Raw genomic sequence first — 13,920 nt, 5'->3', positions numbered from 1 at the left:
AAGACAATATTTTGTTTGTAAAATGGGCTAAATTCATATCTGTTCTGCCTGGGCTGCCATTTTCTAAGCCCAACATACAAGTGGAAGAAAATCCATACACTTTTCTCCAGCTCCACTGTAACCATGATAACTGGAATAACCTCTTACATGGGTGCATCACTCAGCTCCTTTACATTTCTTAGAGCCTCCAGAGTTATCTTCAAAACTTACAGCAGTACTCTTTGCCTTAAATTCTCCCAATGACTTCCCATTTCAAACTTTTCATAGGTCTCTTCTTTCTTATCTTTTTAATTGAGACGGAATTTCACTCTTGTTTCCCAGGCTGGAGTGCAATGGCACGGATCTTGGCTCACTGGAGCCATCTAGCAGTTCCCCTTGCTAACTATTGTCCAGCCAAAGCTTGTTGCATCTCAAATTGTTTGCATCTGCAAGTTTCTCTGCCTTTCTCTGCCGCAAGATCTTCCTATGACTGGCTCCTTCTTGCTACTCATGTTTCAGCTCAAATGCCATGTCCTCAGTAAAAATTCCCTCTGTGCACGCACCCACAACTATCTGTTTAAGCAAAGTAATTAACATGTGCAAGAATTACAGCAGGTGCTTTTGTCTACCACTTTATTACTCATACGGTGGCAACACATGGGAACTTAATAGAAATGCAGAATTGTAGGCCATACCCCAAATCTATTGAATCAGAATATGCATTTCAGCAAGTTCTCTAGGTGATCTCTACAGACTTTAAATTTGAGAAGCACTGGTCTAACATGTGAGGCTGATATTTTCTTTTTCTGCTAATGGTTATTAAATAATAATTAATAATCTAATTGACAGAGTCTTTAACAGTGCCATATATATAGAATTCTATGAAATGCTCACTGGTTTGAACATAGAAAGTTATTTTTATGCTCATTTGCAGAAATCTCCCAAATACACACATCAATACTTTTCCTTTTGAATGTATACTAGGAACATAATTAGATGTATTCATTTCTCAGGATTGTGTCATTTAAGTAAGTTAAAAAGTTTTAGTTTTCTCTATAATATGAAATCTAAGCTCTTAAAATGAACACTTTTATTTATAGTATTTCATTATGATTTTGGCAAATAACATACATACTTGAGGAATATGCAGTACATAGTCATCATAACTATTTAAATTCCTAGCTCATGTTGTTAATGAATAAAATTCAACAAGACATTTAAAAAAGGACCCATCTGCCTAAGATAAATCTGAAGTGAAAAGTCTTTTAATAAAAAATATTGGAACTTTAAATAAACTCATAAAACCATTAAGTGCAATAAATGCTTTTTATTGTATGCTCATTTCAATGAGTAACATTTAGAAATAATAATCCCACGTAACAGTAGCGATCTTATTTTACAGCGTGTACATCATTTACAGCCACATAACACACAATTTTAGTAGATATTCCAAATTTAATATTCTGAAGTTAAGAAAGATAAAAAATTTACTCTCAAGGAACTGATTCTTATCTGGTGCAAAAACAGAAATGTGAACATTATTTGAAACACAAAGCCACAATGTAGAATGAAGTAAAATTACATTTTAATTATGTTGAACAGCTGAATGTAAACATGAAGCAACTAAAACTTAAAAGTACATATCATATGCATTACATTTATGAACAGGATTTTCATTAAATTTCCCTAAACCAGCTTTTAATATTAAGTGCCATTTTGATTTGCAGCATGCTAACACAAAGCGTTGTTAAAGGGATGCATATTTTAAGTTTATACACGGTAAACTAAATATCCACCTCCAAACTCTATTGGCAGCATATTGCTCTGTTAAATACTGCATAAACACTGCCTCATATTGAAAATGCATGTTAATAATATGGTATATATATTTTAAAAAATCAATTTCAATAATGGCATAAAATTGCACCTTTAAACATTAGAGCAAGTAAGACTAGAACAATCGTACTTGCTAAGACTGTCCTAAAAAAACTCTAGACATTATAATATTTAAGAAAACTGTGTTCTCTCAATTTAATCTTTAGATCATTAAGAAATATAGTGCTGATTTTGTTTGCAACACTAATGTTGCATCCATTTTAGAAAGCCACATTTGACTCAAATATACTTTTATCATATATGCCATACTGAACAACAATCAACTTGAACATCAGAAAAAAGGGAACTTTAATCTTTATAGACTTCACCTTGGACCTCAGCACAGAATGCTATATTTTAAGTATCCTATCCTGTGATAAAATATTAACAGCTCTGCATTATTTTTTTAATAGTATTGAATTAATCTAACCTGTTTTCCAGTTAATTTTCTTTTAACGAATACACAAAACTTTTGCCATTTCTGGAGTTCAATTTCCAGGTACAATATAAAAGGCTCAATGGCTAAGTGACTGATGAATGACCACATTTTGTTTTCCCACCCCATTTCTAAAATTACATAAAAGTGGGTTTGCTTGTTATAGTAAAACACTGCTAAACTCAATTATGTATTCTCTTTTCAGAAATATTTGTCTGTAACATAATCAGCCAAATAAAGTATTTGTCTTTGTTTTCCCCTCTGTAGTTTAAGTATGCATATAATACTATTACATAGATACTTAAGAAGTTGTTCTGTGACCATTCTATAGTGCTTCTTCAATTCTTTAAGTAATTTTCAAAGGGCCATGGGATCCCCCATGAATTCAAATATTTTGAGATCTTTAATACAAAGAATGTAAAGTCATGGTTAATATCAAGCTTTGAAACCTGGTGAGACAGTTAGTGAGAGTTTTCTCCCAAGTAGCATATCGTATCTTCTAAATAGCTTCTTTCTTTATATTGATCTTATTACATAAGAGCCTCTTTGTGGTGCCTCATAATATGCTGATTTTTTTCTGATGGTCTTCGGAATCCCTTCTTGCAGAATTCACACCTGTGTGGATAGTCTTTTGTATGTATTGATATCACATGTCGTTTAAAGCCAGATGCATCTGTAGTGCTGTATTCACAATACTCACATTGGTAAATCTTCCTTCCAGTATGGGTCTTCATATGTTTTTTGAGCTCGTTTTGTTGTCTGAATCCTCTCTTGCACCTTTTACATTTCAATGGCTGATCTTTAGTATGAACTGAAAGGATGTGGCCACTAAGAATAAATGGATCTGATGTTTTAAAGTCACAGTGCCTACACTGATGAATCTTCCTACCCTTATGGATATCACTATGCTTTTTGAGCTCAGAAGGACGATGAAAACCTTTATCACAGACCTCACATTTGTGAGGAAAATCCTTAGTATGAACAGATATGATGTGCCGCTTAAGGTCACTTGAATTGGTGCTCTTATGGTCACAATGAGGACACTGGTGTGTCTTATGTCCTTGAAACAAATCCAGATGGCGTTGAAGCTCCCTCTCATCTCCAAATGCTTGGGGACAATGCTCACATTTATATGGCAAATTGTTACCATGTTTAGACTTAATGTGAGTTTTCAGATTTGATTGATCTGCACACCTGAAAATACAATACTGACACTGATATGGCTTCTCACCAGTATGGGTTCTCATATGTTTTTTGAGTTCAGAAGGATGTCGAAAACCCTTCCCACACTCAACACAAACATGAGGAAAATTCTTGCTGTGAACAGCCAACAAATGTCTGTTTAACAGTCCTTGTTCTGCAGTTTCATAGTCACAGTATTTGCACTTGTGCATCTTCGGCTCCTTGTCTCTTAAGATAAGTTTATTGGAACTCAGTGGACTAGCCTCTCTGTATCTTCGTGTGTATTCTGTAAATTCATGCGTTTTGTCAACTTTGTTTATAAGCTTATGGCTTTCTAAGTGGTTATGGAAACTCACTTTCTTGTTAGTTGTAAAGTCACAATCTGTACACTGATATTTTTTCCTCATTAAATGATCAGGATGATTCTTCATGTGTCTTTTTAAGAATCCCCTGGATTTAAACTTTTTTGTGCAAATATGGCAAGGGTACACTGTGAGGGGCTGCCCATCAGGACCTATTATAACAGCTAGATAAAGAGAAGAAAAAGTTGTGACATTTGGTCAGACTGTTTTAAAGGATTTTATAACAAAGTTGCCAAAACTAGTTGGCATTCACTATGTAATAACTATACTAGTTGAATAAAATTCTGTAACATAAAACACACATAATAAAAGCAATTTATGGCAAAGTAGCTTACTAAAAAGTAATGAGCAGCACTCTACTATGAACTACTCATATGCTAAAATGCAATATCGTATACACTTTGAATATGAAAAAAGGTACCCTTTATTGTTAAACCAACTTGAAAACTCTCTGTAAAAATACCTTTGGAATAAAGAGCAAACAAGCATAGTTTTATTAAGTACCAGTCACACAATGTGAAAAAAAAACAATTATCTATATCATACACAAACAGGTACACGGAGAGTACAACTACCGTGTAAACTGCAAGTATTTTTCTTTGGTTCCAAAAAAAAAAAAATACTTCCATATCTCAAATCATTATAATATTCCTAAAGCAAAGTATTTACCTGTTTGCCACTGCCTGGTTTCTCCCCTTCTCCTCTTCTTGGCTTTTTGTTTAAGTACTTTATTTGTATTAATGCTGTCACAAATTTGAAGATACTGTGCTGCTGTACTACTTCTGCTTTCTAATGCTGAGGAGTCCAAAGTATTTCCTGGAAAAAAAAATTAACACATCATTAAATTACATACATTTATATTTTTTGGTTCTGTTGGATGAGTTACTACAGATGGCATAACACCAAGTTACCATTGTGGTAGTAAATTTCACAAAGTATACCCATCTTCTCATTCTCTTTCTCTCTCTCACTCACAAATAAAGACATGTATGTGGAAACACTTTGAATGGGATATCATGCGAAATTAAAATATATCAATTTGATCATCAATTAAATTTAAAATATTTCAATTTGATCAGGAATAAACTCATGAGATGAATGTAACATAAGAAACTGGATTTTCGCTGGGCATGATGGCCCACACCTGTAATCCCAGTGCTTTGGGAGGCTGAGGCAGGAGGATCACTTGAGGTATGGAGTTTAAGTTGACCCTGGGCAACATAATAAGACCCTGTCTCTATAAAAAACAAATTGACCAGTCATGGTGGCATGCATCTGTAGTCCCAGCTACTCAGGAGCCTGAGGTGGGAGGACTGCTTGAGCCCAGGAGCTTGAGGTTGCAGTGAGCTATGATTGTGCTACCGCATACCAGCCTGGGTGACAAAGCAAGACACTATCTCTTGAAAAAGAAGACAAAAAAGAAAAGAAAAATGAAAAGAAAAGAAAAGAAAAGGGAATTCTATGACCCTAAACAAAACCTTGGCATTGGACCAATATTTTTTTAACCAATGAAGGCCAACAAAATTAATTTAAAAAGAAATGTAGATATATATCAATGAACCATTAGAGATGTGGTAACTATGTGTAATGCATAAAAAACAAAACAGATCTCTTATAGATATGCTTCAGACTAGTGTACTTTATATAAAGAGTATTACATATTAAGATTGATTTTAGGAGTTAACATATAGTAGGCAATTTATTACAATTTCAGTGTGATCAGTGCATACATAAGAACTACTTAATAAAATCCCAGTTCTCAAAAATCTGTTGTAGTTTTATGCAATTTAGCTAAAAAAAATATAGACCTACACAACTGTCAGGTTAACTTATATGCTGTGATCTATCCTTCTCATCAATTTCTCAAAATCAACACTTACGTTTGGAGAGTCAAATAATTCCCAAGGGTAGAAACAGAACAATAAGACACGTTATCATAAGAAAGTATCTCCTTGCTTAAGAAAATTTAAAAAAAAGATCAACTAAAGAATAACACTATATAGAGTGTATTAAAACTAAAAAAAAAAATAAGCTGACACATGGGTTTTATATAACAGTTATATATAAATGCACTGGTTGCCATAGAAATTAAGAAAACAGCTCTGCCCCAAAAAGAACATTAACAAGGGGTTGATATCATGAATAATTTTTGCTTTTCTGTCCAAATAATTCCTATTTTATTTTTTCCATAACAATCTGTTGTGGTCCATGTGGTAAACTGCCTGATACTTAAATTTTGAGGGAAATCTAAATTGAACTGCATTTGCAGATTAACACACATTATGCCCACATAGAAATTAATTCCTCAAAGAAGCAAACTCCTATTTAACTAGCTAGATTAGGTATGACTAGGCAAGTGAGAGTCCAACAAATGTGTCTATAGACACGAACTTGTTACTTACCAAGCAGCATATAAAGTCAGACCTTTAACTCACATCTCATATACAATGCTCTCTCACCTGATGCTTGACATTCTTCATACCTTCGGGAAACTCTTCTTTCATCTCCTAAAAAAAAAGACTAATTAAAAACTGATATGCTAATTATAATGACTACTAGTGGATCACATCTTAATCTACAAAATCTTACTTTGCCCACCATTCCATGGGTTAAAAAAATTGTTGCATTCTTCCACTCCCATAGGTTAGATAATGTCACATACTGAAAATAAGGGCTGCTGTCAGCATCCTTGGAATTATTAACATCTAGAAAAAATTTACTTTTTAAATGAAAACCGGGTAGATATTTCTGCAGTATACCCCCAACTTTGAAGATGCTCAATAAATGAGTGTTGAATGAATGAACCTTTGGGAGAACCAAGTTTAGATAAATTAATCCATTTGAACACCAAAAGTTTTCGAAGTAAAGAGTATATATACCTGGACCATCTTGTACATTTATAGGAATGAGATAAAATGACTGAAAGGGAGAAAGTAAGTTGATAAATTTACCTTTCATTATATACTTTCTAAAAGAGCATACCTGGGTTTCTGTTTCTTTTTCAAAACCCCAAAATCTTATCATCTGTAGTGTTAATAAATGAAATGAGTTTTTCCAAAAGAGGAAGGATCGATTTTCAAAGGATATTCCTATTTTAGAAAAATAAAATTTTTATGGCACTCACTTATATAGGTAGGATTTAAAATAGATCATACTGAAAAACATAATGCATTAAGCAAGGTTCATTTTAAATAGTACAAGATATGTGGTAGAAAAATAATCTAAAGTAACTAGAGATGAATAAGTCCACAGTAAAACATTTTATTATATTAGCCAATTCATGGTGGCATTCACACAGCTTATTTAATGGCCTAAAGGCTGAGTAAATACATGTTATGTACTTATCAGGTGAAAAAATGCCAGTATCCTACCATATGCCGCAGCCCAGACAACAGGGACAACTGTTTTATTAACATCAGAGTCCTCAAGCTGAATCTCAGGGAGAGAAGTTCCTTCCTCTTCCCCTACAATGACTTCCATGTAAACTTCATCTGCTATTTCAGCGCAACCTAAATTTTAGAAATAATTGCTTGTTTATAACCCCAAATATTTAGTAAATGGGTAAAAATTCCAAACAATGTAAATCTGTCAACTTTCAAATTTCAGTTTGGTTAATTTAGAAATTTATAAATTTAATTCCAATTTACATTAGGCACTTTTGGAGGCCAGTGCCATTCGGAGACAATCATTTACCAAAATTCTTATTTTCCTCTTAGAACCAAGTCCTATGGAAATGGCTTTTAAAAATTTAATAAAAACATGTGCGCTTGACATATACTGAATGATCTTACATTCTATCAGGCATTACACGTTTATTTTCCTGATAGTTCTTTGGGACTCAGAAAGTATTTGTCATAGAAATAATACTAGAAAGTGGTCCATACTATCCCATATACTATATTATAAATGGAATGCAGTATTATACATGTAATAAAAAAGTCAAAAATACTAGTAACTGAAAAAAATTTTTAAATAAAAATAATTGAAATTATGTATGTATATAATGCTAATGATCAAGAATACACTCTTCAATAGGCCAGATTTTAAGAGACTCTACTGAGGAGAGAAAGCATTAAATGAGCTTCATTTAACAAAAAGCTATTGTGGTAAGAAAAAAATATTTAAACCGAGAGAGCCACAATATACTTTATGTAAAATAATCTGCTTACATTTAACCTGTTAAGTAGAAAATTGGCTTGAAATTTTGCTTTTCCTTTGATTCACATACCGGTATCTTAGATGACTACAGAAGAATCATGAGGGAAAATGTGGGAAAACTATCCCTCTTCTCTCAAGTTTGTCTTCTCTCTTTTACCCAAAAGGAGACTCTGTTCTAAGTTTCCCACATTCCCATGGAATTCTGGCATGAGTTAACTTAAGCCTCAATCTCCCCCCTCCTACTGTACCACTTTCCTTACTACTGAATAAAAAAATAAAGAATTTAGAGAACAAAAAGAAGTTATTTGATTAAACTTTTTTCCTGTCCAACAGAATTTTCTCCACTCATTTGTTTTGATATTTTCAGCTGTAATATATTTCTCATGTTTGGGGGTGGAATTCAGCACCCTATGACTTCTAGGCAAAGAAATTTGGAGTCGGTATCAGAGTACAGCACAGGTAAAGCCCAATATTATCAAGTTAATGCAGTGAAATGGAGGCTCTTACCCTTCTGGGGCAAGGCAACATTGTGTTTTTCTCAGCATAGTAAGAAGACTGAAATAGGCTTAGGAAAGGGCTGCATTCGTATACTGAGGTGAGGAGAAAATAGGCAGAGGGCAAAATGTCTTCATTAAGAAACATGCAGTATGGCAGAAAAGGAAACCTGAGGAGGTTTGATCGTCCTGTGGTACTTAACCCTACAAAACCTTAAGCGGCAACTACTTGGAGACCATCAACAGCATAAGAAATCAAACTCCTGGCAGCTTGGCTTGGAAGAATACTTACATAAGATTACCCCTTAGTGACAGCAGACAAAACAGTCAGCCCTTCCATTGCTAAATCCAGAGAGGAGCCAACAGTGCCCACTGCCATGTGGAAAGAACACTGGTAGTAGAGTTAGATAACCATTAAAATCCTGCCCTTCCCACGTAATGTTGGAATGATCTTGGATAAATTATTATCCCTATATCTTTTTTTCCCTTCCATAAGCCAGGAAAAATACCACCTACCTCAGAGATGAGTCGTAAGAATTAAATAAGATAATATCTTGCAACATATTCAGTAACTCACAGAAAGTAGGTACTCAGTAATTACATATTTGTGAGCTTCACTGATGTCAGGAACTGCATGTTGCTCATCTCTGTATTTCTGGTATAGTATACTAAGATACGTTATTTATTGTTTGCTGATTTGAATAATACATGTACAAATAAGTGCTCAAAAGGACCCTTCCCTTTTAAATTATTTACAGCAAAGGGTCAAAGGGTCAGGCTTATTTTATTGAACTTTGTTCCTATACAGTGCTTGTATTTCTGAGATCTTTTTTAAATAATGCATGATGGCTACAGATAAGTCACTACAGTGCCCTTTTTTTTCTTACTGATATCATCTTCTTCTTGAGAAGAATCTTTAACTGCCATGTAAACCATCTTCTCCCGCTGCATTCGGCTCTGGTCAAGCACGCCTGCTACTGAATGTCCACTGGGGTACTCACTCTCTGTGACAATTTCTGTACCACCTTAAAAATTAAAACACATTATTAAAATAGAGAAGCATCATGGAATAACCACATAAATAAATAAAGAGAAGAAAAAAAATATTTCTCTTTAGGAAATAAAATAATTCCAAAATAAATTTCAAAGTGCCAAGAACATTTTCATATAAATTATACTTTAAATTTTCAGCTATCACTGAGAAACAACAGCCTTACTAGGTAGTTAATATTATTATTATGGCCATTTTATGGATGAGAAACAGACAGAAGGGGGGTTAAGTAACTTATCAAATGTCACTCAGCTAAGTGGCAGGACTCATTTAAAACTCACGCAGCCTGCTTTTAGAGTCCATGCTCGTAAACACTCATTATAATTTCTTAATCTAAACCAAATCCTCTCCAATAATTTGTTTTGATATTTTCTGCCATAATATTCTACTCATGTTTGAAGAATCTAAGAAGGACATACTCTGCATTCCTGCTTTATATTCATATACAATTTTTAAAAATAGACTACTCCCAAAGAAACGTACAAAAAAACCCCCGTGCTTTGAGGACATATTTAGACTAGTCCTCAGAAAACATAATAAATGATAATTCCTATTAGAGCAATAAATTAAAATTAGTGTTTGTACCTATTTCAACATCATCTTCCGCCTCCGCTTTAAATATATACACTTTTATTACTTCTGAACCAAACCCATCTTCTTTAACATCTTCTTGTGAACCATCACTGCCAATTTTTAAAGGTGTATTCCCCATATGCTCTAATTTCTCTCCAACATCATCCACTATAAAATATAAACAGGAAACTACTTCAGTCAAAAAGTACCACTGACTAAAAACAAAACAAAACAAGAAAAATTACCACTGACATTTAGTGGGTGTTAAGCATAAGTAAAACGTGAAATAATGTTAACCACCTACCCACTGTATTCACTTAATAACCTACTACTATGAAGCCATCAAAAGTGTTATGGTTCATGAATAATAGACCCTAGAGACTTCAAAAAGTGGGAGAGGGGAGGTTATGAGGGTTGAAAAATTATCTATTGGTTACAATGTTCACTATTCAGGTGATAGGTACACTAGAAGCCCAAACCCCACCACTACACAATATTACATCCATGTAATAAGCCTATACATGTGAACATGAATCTATTAAAAATAAAATTATTCTAAAAATTTTAAAAAGCGTCAATGTTCATGGAAAAATAGTATACAAGGTCAGTTACATTACATAATCACAATTATATAAAAATCTACTTACAGATTTCACTTAGATACAAAATACTTAACCATATAGCTTTAATCAAAATGACTTTGAATTCCATCACTTTCAACATTTTAAGTTAAATCTTAACACCAAATTTAATACCAGAAAAATTCGGAACATAAAACATATATTACTCATAAAATGAGTTCACATAAACAACAGTTCCCAAATTAAATAGAAGTTGTTTCTAAAACCAATTAGCATACAAGATCTAGGATTTAAAAAAAGAAACTTAGAAAACACCTAAATGATTTTATAAAAAAGGACTTTTCATAAATCATGGAAATAAGTGTTAGTAAATACTCTAATTTCTGCTGGGTCAATGGAAGACAGCTTCAAGCCATAAATTTTGTATACATCTAGATTTTACAATGTATGCTGTATTTCAAGATTATATGTAAGGGAAATAAATGGATATTTCCACCTCTTTTTCTTTATTAAAAGCAAATCATATATAAAGATAAGGCAACAATATTTGAGCCTGTTACTTATATTTTAAGAATACTTAAAAAATTTGACTCTTTACTATATAGTCTTTTAGGATAACATTTAAATTCACATGAATACTATGCATGAAGTATGCAATGACTAGATTAATAAACTCTGTCCTCTGATCAAAAATATTACTCAAATAATACATTCCTCCTAAATATTATATGCTTATCATTTTTTCTTTTAATGCTGTTCCTATAAAAACACAAATAAATTCTAAATTGAAAATCTGCTCCTCCTTATTATATATATCGAAGTACTAAATATGAAACATCAAATTGTGAAGCCCCTACATACATTTAACAATTCTAGAGCCATTAAAAACATAATAAAGTGGCATTTAAAAAGTTATTAATCCAGTACTCCTAAAAACAATTTTAGCAAGCTCTAAATGGGTCAAAGTCTAGATTTTCCTTACTTCAGTTTCAAACTTGATAGATACAACTTCAAAAATATTCATTTGGCCTCTCAAAATAGTGTAAAACAACACATATCAAAACTTATTTTTACACTGCAGAGCTGCTTTAACTTTGTGATTAAATATAAATGATTCTACACTATTTACATATTTGAATAGTCTATGAAAGAAAGCATCCCAATGATCAAAATAAAGACTACCTATTTTCATTCCATCACAGCTCCTAACTTATTACTAAACTTTTGGCAACTTTTTTGACAATGGGACAAATTAAAATGAAGGAAAACAATGATTAAGTATTTGATATTACTGGTTTAATAGCTTCTCTTATAAAATAATGTTGAATAAAATAGAATTGAAAAACATAGAATATAAAAACATGTTGAAAAACATAGAATATAAAAAAAAAACCACTTCAGAACGTGTCCAAAATGCAAATTTCTTAGGCTGAAATAACTTATGGTAAATTAATAAAATAATAAAAATATTTTCATTTTATAAACTCTGCTTTATTATACATGAATAATTTAAAGTGATGACAGTTCCTTCTGGAATAAGCTGAGTTAAAACTATAATTCATAAAAATAAAGTTAATGAAATGAAAGTCACATTTTTTTCACCATTTCTCAATAGTTTTGTACCATAATTTTAGCATTAAGTATGAAATTACTAATACTATTCCCTCTGATTCCATTTCTACCTTTTCTTAAGGTTCATACTTTTAAGTTTAATGCATCCATTTTTACTTAGAATTGCTCAGAATGAGCAATTTTGAAATGTACTAACTGAACTTATTCTGTATTTTAAGTTCACAGAAGATAATAAAATTATTAAAGATATTGGCATGCAGTTTTAAGAGGTAAGCCCCAAGATTTATTCTATATCCTTTGTTATAGAAAGTATGAAATTAACAAAGACTTAATAGGCAATCAACTGACTTTAGAAATAAATCCTCAAAAGCTCTTGTTCATGCAGATAATACTCAAACTACCTTAAATTCAAACTTAACTTTTTTGCTTGCTGTAAGGTATGCAATATTCAAGTACCATAGTGTTGTTTTCAATCTAGCAATAAGTGGGTAATAAAATACCCACCACAGAATTCCTCTGGCACTAAGTATAAGAGAGTGAGGTGCATGTTTGCCAACATTACAAAGCTTGGTAACATTCAATATTATTTTAAAGCCAACTGGCACAATTTAATTAAAATTTCGTTTTAGTAAAATGTACAATATAACATTCCTTTTTAAAAGTTAGGTAGGCTTTTTATTTTACCTGTTGTAAGTTAGTTACATCTAACAAAATTATATGGTGGGCATGATATAAAAACTATACAGTATACTAATATACCACAGTGACAGAATTAGGCAATATACAAAGGATCTGTATTTTACGGTAGAGTGAAAAAGGGAACAACAAGATAGTCACCTTCAGATTTCAAATATATGCCACTCCCAGGTATATACCAAAGAAAACTAAAAATATACACACACACAAAAACTTGTAAACAAACGTTCATAGAGCATTATTCATAATGGCCAAAAAATGGAAACAACCTAAATGTCCATTAACTGATGGATGAATGAATAAACAAAACATGATATACCCATATAATAGAATGTTATTAGCAATACCGAATGAAGCACAGTCGGCCCTTGAATAACAGAGGTTTGAATTGTGCAGGTCCACTTATGCATGAATTTTCTCCTGCTCTGCTACCTCTGAGACAGCATGACCAACCCTTCTTTCTCCCCCTCCTCAGCCTGCTCAATGTGTAGACAATAAGGATGAAGACCTTTATGATGACCCACTTCCACTTAATGAATAGTAAACATATTTTCCTTTCCTCACGATTTTAACATTTTCTTTCCTCCAGCTTACTTTATTGTAAGAATACAGTATATAATACATATACAAAACATGTTTATTGACATACCAATTGTTATTGGCAAGGCTTCTGGTCAACAGTAGACAGTAGTTATGTTTTTGGTAAGCTGAACATTACATATGGCTTTTCAACTCTGTGTATGTCGGCAGCGGTGGGCAGGGTTCAGCACCCCTAACCCCTCCATTGTTCAAGGGTCAAATGTACTGATATATGCTATGATATGAATTACCTTTGAAAACATTATGTGAAATAAAAAAAAAAGCCAGACATAAAATGTCACATATTGTGTAACTCCATTTATATGAAATGTCCAGGATAGGCAAATCTATAGCAGTGTGGTTGCCTCAGAGGGGATGGAGA

The 13,920-nt window shown here is 32.7% G+C and overlaps 1 protein-coding gene across 2 annotated transcripts in view; it reads right to left on the bottom strand.

Annotated features, from left to right (window-relative positions):
* Window positions 1-1,286: 1,286 nt before the first annotated feature.
* ZNF711 (zinc finger protein 711) overlaps window positions 1,287-13,920 on the bottom strand; it is a 28,661-nt gene continuing 16,027 nt past the window's right edge. The window contains exons 4-9 of one of the 2 annotated variants that reach the window (XM_032258699.1): window positions 10,123-10,278; window positions 9,374-9,511; window positions 7,206-7,343; window positions 6,294-6,341; window positions 4,504-4,650; window positions 1,287-3,998 (exon numbers count right to left, since the gene is read on the bottom strand). In XM_032258699.1, coding sequence (XP_032114590.1) covers window positions 2,821-3,998; window positions 4,504-4,650; window positions 6,294-6,341; window positions 7,206-7,343; window positions 9,374-9,511; window positions 10,123-10,278 — 1,805 coding nt within the window. In that variant the 3' untranslated portion in view covers window positions 1,287-2,820. The remainder of the gene's footprint in view (window positions 3,999-4,503; window positions 4,651-6,293; window positions 6,342-7,205; window positions 7,344-9,373; window positions 9,512-10,122; window positions 10,279-13,920) is intronic. The other variant, XM_032258700.1, reaches the window with a different exon arrangement.

This window comes from Sapajus apella, unplaced genomic scaffold (assembly GCF_009761245.1).
Source record: "Sapajus apella isolate SASKATOON/1434 unplaced genomic scaffold, GSC_monkey_1.0 scaffold104, whole genome shotgun sequence".
NCBI classification, from domain to species: domain Eukaryota; kingdom Metazoa; phylum Chordata; class Mammalia; order Primates; family Cebidae; genus Sapajus; species Sapajus apella.
The sequence above is the reverse complement of the archived record's forward strand: the minus strand, read 5'-3'. Positions and strand labels throughout refer to the sequence as shown.